Source organism: Echinops telfairi, unplaced genomic scaffold, assembly GCF_000313985.2.
Source record: "Echinops telfairi isolate 266 unplaced genomic scaffold, ASM31398v2 ScPeMD7_3;HRSCAF=10, whole genome shotgun sequence".
NCBI lineage: Eukaryota > Metazoa > Chordata > Mammalia > Afrosoricida > Tenrecidae > Echinops > Echinops telfairi.
In genome coordinates, this window is record NW_022103899.1 from 34,046,514 (window position 1) to 34,061,294 (window position 14,781).

The 14,781-nt window shown below is 51.3% G+C and overlaps 1 protein-coding gene across 1 annotated transcript; it reads right to left on the reverse strand.

Moving 5' to 3' along the window:
* Positions 1–11,815: 11,815 nt before the first annotated feature.
* Positions 11,816–14,728, reverse strand: FZD5 (frizzled class receptor 5). Its single transcript, XM_004701569.2, has 2 exons — positions 14,538–14,728; positions 11,816–14,242 (listed from the first exon to the last, which is right to left on the reverse strand). Exon 2 carries the CDS (start codon positions 13,996–13,998, stop codon positions 12,241–12,243), a length of 1,758 nt encoding a protein of 585 aa, XP_004701626.1. The 5' UTR covers positions 13,999–14,242; positions 14,538–14,728; the 3' UTR covers positions 11,816–12,240.
* Between the last annotated feature and the right edge of the window lie 53 nt (positions 14,729–14,781).

Genomic DNA, 14,781 nt, shown 5'->3' on the forward strand with positions numbered 1-14,781 from the left:
TTGGGAAAGTGAGCATCACAGAATGCCAGATTATTAGAACAAAGTGTTCTTGTGTAGAGGTAGGACTTGAGTAGAGGCCCAATGTCCATCTGCTACTTTAATACTTAACCTATAAATATGTGTACATAGACCTATATCCCTATCATTATTATTAATATATTTATATGTGTACATGCCTATGTTTATACCTTTATAAATGTCTTTTGGCTCCTAGTTACTTTCCTCCTGATCCACTATCATGTTCAACCTTCATTCGGCTCTCTGTACTTCCTCTCAGCTACATTGCACTTGATTGAACCCCACCTGGCATTCTATGCCCTCCTCCCCATCTATTTTAGATCTATTGTTCCTTTGTCCCTGGGTTCGTTGGCTCCCCTCTCCCTTTCCCCCACCTCCTCCTCTCCCTTGCCCTGCCCCACAACCATAGTCCTGTTGTTTTCTCCTTGGGATTGTTTATCCTGCCTGTGGTAGTAACAATCTGGTGTCAACTTGTAAAGGGGTGGAGTCTAGCCTGTCAATCAGGTCTCAGCTTGATGAACTCATTTGGAGGCACCACGGAGATAAACAGCTCACTGGAGGCCAGATACACAGATACTCTGCTTGTCTTTCTGCTGACAAGCCACATGGAGATCCCTGATGGAACCAGAGCCCTGGAGCTGGAGGAGCCATGTGGAGACCCACACCAGTGCTGAGATGCTTCCACTGCCACTGCATCCATGAGACTTTCCACCCACTGGCCTGTGATCTTCCTGCGTTCAACATCATTGCATGACTGTGTGTCTAAAAGAATTTATGGACTGGTATCGGACATATGGGCTGCTATCGGACTTAAGGACTTGATCTGGACTAGGCTGGGATGTTTTCTTAATATACAATTGCTCTTTTATATAAAGCTCTTATACACATGAGTCTTCTGGGATTTGTTTCTCTAGTCTACCCAGACTAGCACACTGCGATAGACGTGAAAAAAACAAAACAAAAACTAGCCTATGAATAGTTCCAGGTCTGTCTGCTGACCCTTAGGAATGTATTCCGATTGGGTGTGATGCAGTGCCAAGCCCTGCCCCCTAAGTCCGAAGTCTATTTTCAGAATTCCTCAGGGACTTTGTTGCTTTGTTCCCTTGCTGTTCTGTTGCACTCCCTTTGTGTTACGCCCTGGTGTGGTGGGGTCAGACCGGGCACATTTCCCACACTGTGTCTCCAGTGCTGCCCCCCGTAGCACAGTGGGACAGTAAAGGGACATCATGTCTCGTGGTGAGGCCGACCTTACGGTCCTCTCTGTGCATTGGCTGCTCTGAGCAGGAATGTTCTCGAAGCTTGGTGGGTCAGGATGCGGTCCTCCTCTCTCTCTCTCTCTCTCTCTCTCTCTCTGTTTGCTCCCGTGTAGTTTGGGCATATTAGTTTCTTGGTTTAATTTTCTTACATCTCTACACAAATTTAGATACTATTCATGCTTGAGCCATTATTAAATTAAAAAAATGTAATTCAGTCTACTCTGTACTCGGGTTATAGTGTTTTGCTGAACAGATTTAGCCATAGCATCTAGGTTAGATAGAATCTTCTATCACTCAATCCTGCCTTCTCTTCCTCCAGAAAACCAAACCAAAACAAAACGTACTGCCATCCAGTAGATTCGGACTCACGGCGACCATACAGGGAAGGTAGAGCTGTCCCCTTGGGTTTCCAAGACTGTAAATCTTTGGGGGAGTAGAAAGCCTCATCTTTCCCCTGTGAAGCAGCTGACCTTGTGGTTCTTGGCCCTGTGTGTAGTCCACTCCGCCACCAGGGCTGCTCCTCCCTAACCACAGACTGAAACAACTGTGACTGCTCCCTTGCCCGGGAACTCAGTGCTTGAAAATGGACCAACTTAGTAAAGTACTTGACAACCAGCAGAATAGTGTCCCAGGCTAAGTGCTAGTTTCTGAGTGGAATCTGTAAATAACACCCAGCATCAATCAGCAAGTGTAAGAATTAGATCACCAAAAGTTTAACACTGCAAATTACGACCTGGAATCCAGCCTGACACTGCCAGCAAGCCATGCAAAAGGTCTGGGAGCCCTTCTGGACCCCGGACTCAGGAGCAATCAGCGTGGTGTCTCAGGTAATTTCCACTCACCTATTTAAAATGGGCTTGGCAGGTGAGAGAACATGTACTAACGGTGATTCTTTAACCGTTTGTGATTTAGCGTCTCTAGGGTGCCAGGCGAACCAATGGGCACTTGAAATAGAACTAAGGAGAAATCAAGTCAAATGGGGGGAGGGGAGTGTGGAGACCAGGGGATAATTATTGAAACTGTTGGAAAGGGAGCTAAGTGATTCAAATGTGATTCAGGAAATCAGTGATAACCCCAAAATCTATGATCCTCAATAAAGTATCAATATATTTTTAATGTAAAAGAATTCCAAAATGATTTACTAGTTATCGTTCCAGTTCGTCTCCCTAATTCTAGCCTTCACTGTTGGCTCTTATCACCCACTGATCACAATGCCTGATCTTTAAGTCAACACCTATTTGAGCTGCTTCAGAGAACTGGTGGTATAGTGGAATGCACACTGGGCTGCTAACTATGAAATCAGAGATTCGAAACCACCGTGTGCTCCGTGGGATAAAGATGAGGCTTTCTAAAGAGCTACAACCTCGGGAACCCACAGGAGCAGTTCTGCCCTGTCCTATGGGGTCACTATGAGTCAGACTGGCTGGATGGCAGGGAGTGTAATTTGGTGTCAAAGCCCTGCCTGGTGGCATTGAGGGGTAAGCGTAGAACTGCTAACAGGTCAGCCGGTCCTTGAGAAAAGACTAAAGCTAACAATTGCTCCTCTAGAGAGTTACAGCCTCAGAAATCCTCCACAGGGTCACTAGGAGTCGGCATCGGCTCGATTACGATAGGTTTTTGTTTTGACTGGGGGGTGGGGGTGGCGTGGAGCCCTGAGAGATGGCTGGTGGTATTATTGGGTAAGCATTGGGCTGCTCACAGGAAGCTTGGCCACTCAGACCCACCCATCTCTCTGAGGGAGAAAGGGGAGGCCATCTGCTTTGGTAAAGATACATAGCTTGGGAAACTTGTGTAGAGCCACTCCAATTGACCTGATGGTAGTGGGTGGTGGTAGCTCTTTCCAACTTTCTGCATTTAACTGACACCCCTGACTTGGCCACAGCCGGAACATTCAGACCACAAGCTCACTACCAGGGAGTGGGTGCTGGCTCATAGAGGACAACGTGGAACTGCCCCTGTGGGTTTCTGAGGCTAATGTTTGACAGCAATAGAAAGCCTTCTCTCCTGCGAGGCAGGAGTGTAATTTGGTGTCAAAGCCCTGCCTGGTGGCATTGTGGGGTAAGCGTAGAACTGCTAACAGGTCAGCCGGTCCTTGAGAAAAGGCTAAAGCTATCAATTGCTCCTCTAGAGAGTTACAAATGGCTTACCTTGAGCTGTTGACTTGCTGTTAGCAGTCCCACCGGTACCCTGCTATGCTACCCTAGATGTGTACCAAGTAAACGTGATCGCCTCAAAACCAGATAGCTTAACATAATAAAAACATGTGAAGTTATTATTCCTCAACTTATCCTCCCTCTAGTTGTAGACGTTTCTGAAGGTGGTATTTCCAGCTCTCTAACCCTTCCCTATAGAAGTCCATGTTCTCCCATTTACACAACATCAAACAGCAGGGCAGGCGTCCTCGGAGGACTCAGACGTGGCTTTTCCCAGTGTTTTTTGAGTTTGAGGAGTCTGATGGGGCAAGACCAGGGTGAATGGCATACCGTTTCCCAAGAGAACTCTTTTCGGACAGTCCTGGCTGCTCTTGAAGGAGCAGGTACATTGTCAGGGTGGAAATACATTTCCTTGGTGCAAACTTTCTGGCCTTTTCCTCATCAACGCAATTTGTTCTCCCTAAAAGCTTCTTTATAATGAACGCCCGTGATCACCCTGTGTCCTTCAACAAATGTATCGAGATTTTCCCTTGCCAATCTCTAAGAACCGAACTGTCGTCATTATCTTCTAAATTGATCTCTCTGCCTTGAATTTAACTGGCCCAGCAGATGCTCTGGGAAGCCACTGTTTTGATTGGACCCGGTTTACTTGACACGCCCTATTGGCACAGTGGGTTACACATTGAGCCACAAGGTCAGCAGTTCAAAACCACCCGCTATTTCTCAGGAGGAAGATTAGGCTTTCTACTTCAAGGTTGACGCTTGGAAACGGGGGCAATTCTACCCTGTTCTAGAGTCACTATGGGTCACAAGTGACTTGATGGCAATGAGTTTAGGGGTTTTTTAGGCACCCCTTGGCCACCCACTAATGGTAGTTGTGTTTAAACCATTTTGTTGGGAGTAAAGGCATGCGTGTCTGAACCCAGTACTGTGTGACATTCTCCCATTTAGAGCCCAGCACGAGCACTGAACTTCCTCCAAGACCGTGGGACTTGCATCTCGCCTGGGAAAGTAGAAAGTCGGCAAAAAAGACGAAGTCCGCCGACAAGATGGATCGACACAGTGGTTGCAACAATGGGCTCAAACATACGAAAAATTGCGAGGATGATGCAAGACTGGGTGGTGTTCAGTCGGTTGTCCCTAGTCAGAACCGGCTCGATGGCACCTCGCAACACGAGAACGAACTCTTCCAGTGCTGTGTTTCTTCCACTTCTTAGACCCATCCATTGTCCCCCACGTCTGTTAGGGGCCTTCACTCGGCGAAATCCTCCCTTGGACCTGCTCCTGTCCAGCTTGGCCAAGCTTGATGTCGCTTCCTGTGAGCCACTCCACAGCACTTGCCCAGGCTTGAGGCAGCCTGTGTTTGTCTGGCTCACAAGCTTAAGCTAGCCAACGAGCCCCTTGCAAACTCCTCTAGCCACCTGTTTGAGCCCTTCTGTGTGTCCCCAAAGAGGCTCCCAGAGCTGCTGCTCACCTAAAGGTGGGTGCTTACAATGCACCATCAGCTGCTCCGCGCAGTCAGCTCCCATAAAGCCGACAACCGGCGAAACCCTGAGGGGAGTTCTGCTCAGTCCAGGGTGGCGGCTGTGTGGCGGGATGGACTCAAGGCCAACAGGTTTCCTTCCGGTGTCTCCAGCTTGCTCATTTTCCAGCTTTCCTGACCTCCCCAAAGGGCAAAATGTGTGTATATATATATATGAAGGGAGCCTCAAAAATCTCCTGGAGGGGTGTGTGGTGGTGGTGGTGGGGGAGTGGTGGGGGAATTCCTGGGGAAATGGAATTAAGATCATGGAAATTTTCCATGAACTCTGCGAAGCCCCTCATCAAGTCTAGGGTGAAGACCAGGTGGCAGCTGAAAATGGAACACTGCATCTGGCTTTAGAGAGGCTGTCTCTCTTTCTCTAGGTAGTCCCCTCTCATTTTAGACTGGGATTCCATCCCTATCCTTTAAAATCAACCTCCCAGTTCAGCCCTCTCTCCCAATTTACTCCTCAAAACAGCCTTCACCCTCTCTACTTAGTGCTGGGGCAGCTGGCCTCTGCCTGCGCAGGGCTTTCATGGGCCCACGTGGTGCTCAGGATGCGCTCTCCACCCACAGCCCTCTAAGCGGAAGTGCCTGTGAAAGATGCAGACGGGCTAACAGTACCCGGTCTCCTGCACCGGATCCTGCAGCAGGCAGTGCATCGTGGGAGAGCTGCTGTATTCGAACAAAGTCCAGTTAACAGCAACGTGCCAATACCAACCTCTTACTTCTGACAGCTGTGCTGTGGTCATATAAGACGGGAGCACGAAGGGAGCAGGGGTGCCAGGTAGACGGGGACTCTGAACTATTTTTTGCAACTTTTTCATAAACTCAAAACTATTTTCCCATAGTAAGTTGACTTAAGAAAAAGAAGTCACCTCTTGGAAGGCTGCAGACCCACTGAGTGTCCATTCGTGAGGCTGAAGGCTGAGCGTCCACATTTTTAACCGGAGCATCGTGGACAGACTGAAATGTACACTTAGTCTCTCCATAACTTCCTTCTCATTTCAACCCCAAATAGCTGCTTCCTCCTCATACCCATAACCGTCTTACTTGCCTGAACTGGATTTAATCTTTTCACTTTCTAACCCTATGGGTACTCTCCTCCCCCATCTCCTACGTGAGGAAACGGAGGTTTTGTCCAAGATCACAAGGACCATAAAGAAGCTGGGTCTCAAGTCCCCAGTAGCCCTGCTCCCATCTCCACTCAGCATCATTCCTGGTCTCTACCCCGTGTCCAGGATGGGACACACGGAAGAGCTCCGCACCGAAGTACCGCCGGACTGTCCCGGGGCGTGTGCTCAGGGCCACTGAGCGGCTGTGGGTTTGAGTCCACCTAGAAGTACCTCGGATGAGGCCTGATGACCTGCTTCCAAACTCTCCATCACTGAGCCTTCGGGAGCAGCTCTCCTTAGACACCCCCGGGGTTGTCACGCTTTGGCATTGGCTTGCCGGCTCCCGGTACCAATAAATATCTGACAACCTATTTTTCTGAGCTACCAAGTCGAGTACAGCACCTCTGCTCCAGCTTGTGACCCCACTTTTGCCACCGGGAAAATGAGAAAAAATAGGATCCTGAGGTGTAAGGTCTGTGTCAGGAGCTTGCTCAACGACTGCCTCTCCCACCTGCCCTAATTCAGGTACTGACCTCTAAAGCGGCTGTTCTCAACCTGTGGGTCGGGACCCCTTTGGGGGTCAAACGACCCTTTCACAGGGGTTGCCCCATTCATAAAACAGTAGCAAAATGAAGGTGATGAAGTAGCAACAAAAATAATTTTAGGGTTGGGGGCCATCCCAACATGAGGAACTTTATGAAAGGGTCGCAGCATTAGGAAGGTTGAGAACCACTGTTCTAAAGTTCGTACCGCTCACTCTGACATTTAATGACCTACTCTCTCATACTGTTAGTTACCTCTTAAGGGCTTTGTCTTAGCTCCCACAACACGACATTAAGCACATTATCCATGTTCGTCTGCATACTTTTGCCTCAGGACAGAAATGTCTCAGGACACTAGACAGACATTTACAGGAGGTGTTTCGTAGCTGAGTGGCTAATCTGCATTTTGCCAAAGTGGCAGCCAAAAGAAAGTGGAGGTCAGTCCTCAGTTTACGACCAAATGGAGTTCTGAAGAACCTCGCTCGCTTCATCGCTTAACCATCTTTTTTTTTTCGTTGCAGCTTATCAGTATTGACATGTGCTACTTACCTTGTTGCAGCTCCTGATTTGCTGTTACCATTCTCAGGTGTTCACTAGCAGATAGTCACGGTTCTGATCTTTAAAGATAACTGATAATAAAAGGAAATACTAATGAAATCATGGGGGGGGGGCATTAGACTTAAGTGTCAGAAGCGCTCTGCAGTGGACTCCTTGGAATGGAATCAGGGACCACCTAACGTCCACAATTGTGTCTGGACCCAAGCATCTGGCCAGATGCTCAGAGCTACTCTGAAAGGGAACTTCTCTCTGGGGCTCCCTGACTTGCACGGAACGCTTGTCAGGAAGTTGTACTTCTCATTTTTGTGATGGTTTGGGGGGCGTCACTGCGCCCCGCTCCCCAGCCGACAGACAGGAAGAAGAGCATCTCTCCTCCGACAGGTGCAATGCCAGCCCCGGCTGAGGGCTTGCAAAGGGGGCAGTCTCACCGCGCCGTCTTTGCTCGGGACTTCCCTTCCTTGCTTCGTGTGTGTCAAGACGGCCGTTGGAGAAACCCACCTTGCGTACTTGTTAGTGAAGTGATGGGCGTGTGCTTTTCTTTTTCTAAGAGCGCTGCCCTGACTGTTGCAGGCACACTTGAGGAATCTGATGTCAGGCTCGAGGCCACCTAGCTCCTCGGATGCACTTAGAGAGCGCGGGTGTCCCTCCGCCCAAGCAGGAAGAGAAGAAGATCCTTTTGTTTTCTTTATCGTTGCTTTAATGCACTTTAAGATGATAGCTACATTAATCGGGAACAAAGAAACAAAAATAGACATTTCTTTGTTTTTCATAAATAGCTAATCTCCATATTTGATAAAAAAATCTGAAACCATCATTTTACCTTTCCACAAATATCATACAAAGTAATAAAGTATCTTGAGACTAACATAACCACACACAACTGTTATTCTACGGACTTCCAGGAAGAAAACCAAACCAAACACTCCTTCCCCTTCCCCGAGCTGCTCTGGGTCTCCGCTGGTTAATGCCTTGGATTCAGGGTTAGAATCACCTGCCAGTAAGCATGGATAGGTGCAAGTTGATTGTCTGCCAGTACAGCGCTGCCGGCTCTCGTGTGAGTTCTTGGTCTGGCGTGATGGTGCTCGGGGGCAGGCACTAAGCCCATTACCTTGAAACCATAAAAATGACTGAAAGCCCTGGATTCCCACGACTGACTTGGTATGTGCCTCATTTGGCTCAGTAATGAATTCACCTGCACCAAACCCGTATCAAAAGTCACTAAATCTCTCATATATATAATATATATTATGTATATACACCCACAAAACATACACACTATACATACAGTATGTGTAACACCATAAAGTAACATTGTCTTAAAAATAGCGTACCACCGACATTATCCTGGGTGGAATCCCATCATGGACACCGAGTTGCTCCGGCAGCTTGGAGAGCCTGGGGCTCAGGTTCCTCCTTCACTTACATGCTGCCCAGCCCTGGCCCCTCACCCATCTCACTTCTAGGTAGCGTTTGCTTTCGGACATCCCACTGCAAATGGGACTCTGGGCAAGAGCAGGCAAGAAAGAAGGCCATTTTCAGCCACTCCTCGCATCTGCCGTCTGGGATGTTCTCGGGCCAGTGTGCCACGTTCTGTGGTAAGAAGCAGTGATTTGGTCTTGTGTCCCAGCCCCCCACGTCCCATCCCCAGGATCTTTCTGCAGAATACAAAAGGGAAAACAGCCTCGAGCAGGGTGGCAGTCCATTTCCGAGCTGCTGGGTTCCCCTGCTGTGCTTAAGAGCTCAGGTCCCAGCTGCTGCTTGGAAGGGTTGGTGTGAGAGCAGGAGAGTTGTTCCTGAGCTCCTGGAAGCTGGTGTCAAGCCTAAGGTGGTCCTGGCCCAGAACTCAGCCTAATGAATGCCGGCTCTGAAGCCGTGCTAGGGCACACTCCATACGCTTGTACACTCGCACAGTCGCAAACATGCACACACAGGCCCTGGTCACTGGAAACAGTCACAGTATGAAAGCAGGACAGAGATTTGAACCTTGAAACCAGTATAATAAGGCACCACGAAAAAGGACTCCATGCCAAGTCAGGCCATTTCAGGATGTGAACAGGTAAATTGGATTCAATGAAAAAGACTTCCTCCACCTGGGCAGCTGATTAGTTCCTTTGGACAACCTAGGGAAATCCTCACGCCACATCTGTGAGGCGAGAGGGGGTGTCAGGCTGGACTGGGGAAAGGGTAGCCTTCAGGATCCAGGGGACTAAAGCGGGTCCTACCTCCCAAGCTCGGCAGAGCCAGCGCTGGAGAAAGGAAGTCACTATGCTACCCCTGGTTTCAAGAGTGAGGATTGCTTTTCCTTAAGTGAATATGCAAATCCGGGGAAAACAGTGCTCCAGAGGAAAGAGGACCTGGGCAGGGGGAGGGGCTGTTGACAGGCTTTAGGGAAGCAGGTGGACATTTGAGTTTTGTCCCTTTTAGGGGGAGGAGGGAGAAGAGACAAAGAGCAGGGGTGGGGACATGGAGACTTAGACCTTAGCATCCTTTAACCAGCTTGAATTCTTCAGTGTAGCACAGGCTTCCCTCATGCACTGCCTTCCAGAAGATGCTGACTCATAGTGACCCTATAGGGCAGGGTGGAGATGCCCCTGTGGGTTTCAGACTCTCTACGGGAGTAGAAAGCCCCGACTTTCTCCTGTGGAGTGGCTGGTGGTTTTGAACTGCTGACCTGGAGAATCACAGCCCAACCCGTAACCACCAGGGCTCCTATCACAGGTTTGGCACATTGTTAATAGAAGTAACCCAACTTCTAAGTGCAGAAATAAATATTTTCGTCTACTTCATCTCAAAGCTTTTAGATGGAGGAGGGGAGGCCAGAGCTAGGCAGGAAGAGGCACTAAATGTGAGAATGAATCAGGTGATTAGAAGAGTCCTCCTTTGAAAAGAACAGAAAAATTAGCCCCGGGTCTGTAGCTACTAGAAGGTCCCTGGAAGAAGCCTCTGGCAAGTTAGAGTACGACATGCAGAGTCTTGTGTAGCAAAGTGGACTGGGTTTTGTGGAATCCACTGAAATTTTAACTTAGAACCAGAGGCTAAGCGTGTGAAAGAGCTGCGTTTTTACACAGGTGAACAGCTTTTGAGAGTCCTTAAAAATCAGATTACCAGGCTTCCGGCCATCAGCTAATGTTTACATTACCAATGGGAACTCCGAGTGTTATCTACTTAGTATCCACAAGTAAAAATTGATCTGGGCTTAAATTGTGTGTTGCCAGCTTTGGTATAAATAATGTGTCACTGGCTAGAGTTCGGCTGTTTTCCTACCTAAGGAGGCTCTCTCCAATTCTAATTTGCTCTGGCATTTTTTTGTCCCCAAATTCAGCTCCTACTTAGTTCTGGTGATGAAATCACACTGGTCGGTTACCCCTGTTCCTCAGTAGTGGCCTCCACTCCACCCGAAATGAATGGTGAAGCACATTAGGAAAGCCAACAGGATTTTCCAACAGCCAAGAAATCTCTGTGTGTATGTTCATCAAGATATAAGCACTCAGAGAGGAATGCTGGAATGGTTCAGGAAATCCAGAAAGTAAATAGAATATGCTAATAGCAAAGAGGTGTGTGTGTGTATGAGAGGGAGAGAGAGACAGAGAGAGAATGGTCAGTATGCAGGCTTTCTTTGGGAGCCTAAGAAAACTATTGGGGTAGGGGAGGGCATTACACCGATCTGTTTAAAAAAACGAAAGCTATGCCAGAATTAGGCGTCTCACTTGTTTCCAGAGGCCGCAGGGAGCCCTGTCTTGCCTATAAGCTAGTCCAAAGTCCAGGGACACTATTTTCCCTCTGGGCTGCCAGTGTTTGCTCACAGGTGGGGCACAGGCCTCCCTTCCTCAGCTTAAGCACCTCCTTCCAAGGTGGGTGTGGCTTCTAATCTGGGCTCTCCAGGAGAGAAGGAATAAGAAAAGCAAAACGACTGTTTAACATGATAAAGGAGGTGGGGTGGGGGTGGAGCAGATAAGAGAAGTGTTGGAAATTTACTTCATTACTGGGGTTATATTAGCAGGGGTTTTTTTTTTTTTTTTTGAGTCCTTAAATTTAAAAAAGCTGTTTTAGTAACTGTCACCAAGTATTTCCAGAAGTGTAGGGAGTGGGTTTACTTTCACCAAAAGTAAGTTCACTGCAAGTTCCTTTCAAAATAAAATTTTTGAGAGAGGGAGAGAGGATTGCAAACTTATTAAGAACCCCCCCCACCACCACCACCACCACCACCACCTTTTTGGGCAAATACTGCCACCTCTCCCATCTAAAATGCAATCTCAGCCTGATGCGGCCCTGGTGTGTCCGCTACACCAATATTTATACTGGGCCCTCTCTCTCTATGAGGCTACCTCGAACCTGTTCAAAACAACACGGATGCTGGTGAAAAATAAGGATGGTGACAAGGACTACAGAGAACTGACGGCCTTGGCTCCACACTCCCTCACCTGGCCACCTTTGGAAGGCTTCCCACTATGGGTCCCTTCTGGTTGAGACTTGGGCCTTCTGTGAACTTTCAGGATCAGCAGGAAAAAGCAGCTGACCCTAGAACATCAATGGGCACAGAAAGGAATGTCGGGAAACACCAGCTGAGAACGCACACCCACCAACTTCCCAGTAGTGGCCACCCCAACTTTCACTGTTCACATTAAAATAAAAAATTTTTAAAAGACACAGATATAGGAAATCTATATTTCCCTCTTCAGAGCACACAGTTCAAAGAAACCTGAACCAAGTGGAACTTCATTATAAAGCCAACCACAGGATTGTAAAGCCCCCAAAGCATAGGTAAATTTTGTTGCCAAAATGCAACAGTTAAAATTTAAGCAAAAAAAAAAAAAAGGAAATATATATATATATAAATTAAAAAAACAAGGTTCCCTTAAAAGAAGGCGGGTAAAGAAACGCAAAATAGAATACACGTGGGCTGAGCCCCTTTTGCGAAGTCCTGGGACAGGTTCTCCTCCCCCTCTCCAAGTTGCCCCAAGAGGCTGCATTCTGCACCGAGAAAGTAAACGGAAGTGACCTTGGCAATGCGACCAAACAACACCCCCCAGCCCGCGCTCCCAGCCAACGCCCTGGCCAGTCGGTCAGCCGGGGCTTCTACACGTGCGACAGAGACACCTGCTTGTGGTAAGCAACGGCGGGCCCCGGGGGCGCGGTCCTGCCCGTGAGCGCGGCGGTGGCCTCGGCGTAGTCCCCCGCGGCAGTGGCGCCGCCGCTCTTGTGGCCCCGCCGTGGGCGGCAGCAGCAGCGGCTGGTGAAGCGCCGCCACGACTCCACCGTCTTGCCGGACCAGATCCAGACGCCCGACGTGATGCCCACGACAAGGCACATGAAGTACTTCAGCATGAGCACCCAGTACTCGGGCTTGGCGCGCGGCTGGCCACCGTCGGGGCCCGGGCACGCGCAGGTGAGCGCCGCCTCCCAGCTCTCCCGGTAGTGCTGCTCATACAGGTAGCAGGCCACCACGATGCTGGCGGGCACCGTGTAGAGCAGCGTGAAGACGCCGATGCGGATCATGAGCTTCTCCAGCTTGTCCGTCTTGGTGCCGCCCTGCTTGATGACGCTGCGGATGCGGAAGAGGGACACGAAGCCCGCCAGCAGGAAGAGCGTGCCCACCAGCAGGTAAAGCACCAGCGGGCCCAGGACGAAGCCGCGCAGCGAGTTCAGGTTCTGGTTGCCCACGTAGCAGATGCCAGCCACTGGGTCCCCGTCCACAGAGCTCAGGGCCAAGGCCGTGATGGACTTGACACTAGGGATGAGCCACGCGGCCAGGTGGAAGTACTGTGCGTAGCCCGCGATGGCCTCGTTGCCCCACTTCATGCCAGCCGCCAAGAACCAGGTGAGCGACAGGATGACCCACCAGATGGAGCTGGCCATGCCGAAGAAATAGACCAGCAGGAAGACGACGGTGCAGAGCGCCGGGCCAGTGGTCTCGTAGTGGATGTGGCTGTGCTCGCGGCTGCACGCCACACTAGCGTGGCCCACCACCAGGCGTACCAGGAAGCCCAGGGACACGCACAGGTAACAGGCAGACAGGAAGATGATGGGGCGCTCAGGGTAGCGGAAGCGCTCCATGTCGATGAGGAAGGTGGCCACCGTGGTGGAGGTGGAGATGAAGCACAGCACCGACCACAGGCCGATCCAGAAGGTGGCGAACGTGCGCTCGTCGGGGCTGAAAGACGGCTGATAGCAGGGCACCGCGCAGTTGGCCACCTGGCCGGTCCGCACCTTGTTGTACAGCGGGTGGGACTCCTTCAGGATGGGCACAAAGGGCTTGCGGCACTTGCACACCGATGGGCCCCCGGCGGCACACTCACCCGCCGAGGCGGGCATCCCGAGCGGGCCTGAGCGCGTGGGCTTGGCGGGGATGGCCCTGGGCGGCGCCGTGGTGGCCTCGCTGCGGTTGTAATCCATACACAGGACCTCGGCATCCCGGCCCAGCACCGGGAGGCGGTCGCAGCTCATGCGCTCGGGCCAGGCGAAGCCATACTGGCGCATGAGCGGCGAGCAGCCGGCCTTGGCACGCTCGCACACGGAGCGGCAGGGCGGCAGCGGCTTGTGGTAGTCCGGCAGGCAGATGGGCGTGTACATGGAGCACAGGAAGAAGAGAAGGTCCGGCGAACAGTGGATCTCCACCAGCGGCCAAAACTGGTGCACCTCCAGGCCCGCCTCGTCCTGCGTGTCGTGGTTGAACTGGTTGGGCATGTGCGTCAGGTTGTAGCCGATGCCTCGGCACATGGGCACCGTGATCTCTTGGCACACAGGGGCCTTGGAGGCGGCCGCCGCCCGGCCGGCCAGCTGTGCCAGGAGCAGCAACAGCAGCGGGGGCGGTGCGGACGGGTCAGGCCGAGCCATCGCCCTGGTCCCTCCTCTCGCTTCCCGCAGCTGGGTCTGCGCCGGCAGCACGGCCGAGCGCAACTTCCCGCGCCCACGGGTGCGCAGCGCCTGGGCTGGCAACCTGTTGGGTTTTCTTTTGAAGAAATCCGACCAAAGATAAACCGTTTTGGAAAAAGCGGTGGCTCCACGGGTCGAACTCAGCTTCTTGCCCGATCGCGGGCTGGGGAGGGCAGATGAGGACTGCAGTCCCAGGGAAAGAACTCTTTAAAAACGATTTTAAAAGAGGGTGGAGGGGGGGGCGAGAAAAACCGCAATCACTGCCCAGCATTGGCAACAACAGTGCAGTCCCCGCAAGCAGTTTCCAAATCTCTACGTGAACCTCCCGGCCCTCCCCTGCCTTCCCCTCCCCGCCACCTTGTGGAACTGCGGATCGCCCTCCCTCTCCCGGCCCGGCCCTCCCGGCTGTACCCGGGGTCAGAGCGCTCAGCTCCCCGGGAAAGAATGGAGGAACCCAGAGAAGAAGAACGGGGAGAAGGGAAGGCGCGGGCTCTCCTCACCTCGGAGTCCTGCCGAGAGGAGCCGACAGTCTGCAGCCCGCCGAAGCCCTGGGTCCCCTGTCCCTGGGGAGACACCACTCCGAAACGCGACTCAGAGCCGAACCGGCTGGGAGAAAGTTTGGAAACACGCGGGGTCTCCACGGAGGCACATGGCAGCAGGCGGGGGGCGTCTCAGGGCTGGGGGTGCCCCACGAAGGCAGTCGGCCCGGGCCGGACACTCGCTCTCTCCTCCGGGTCCCCCCGC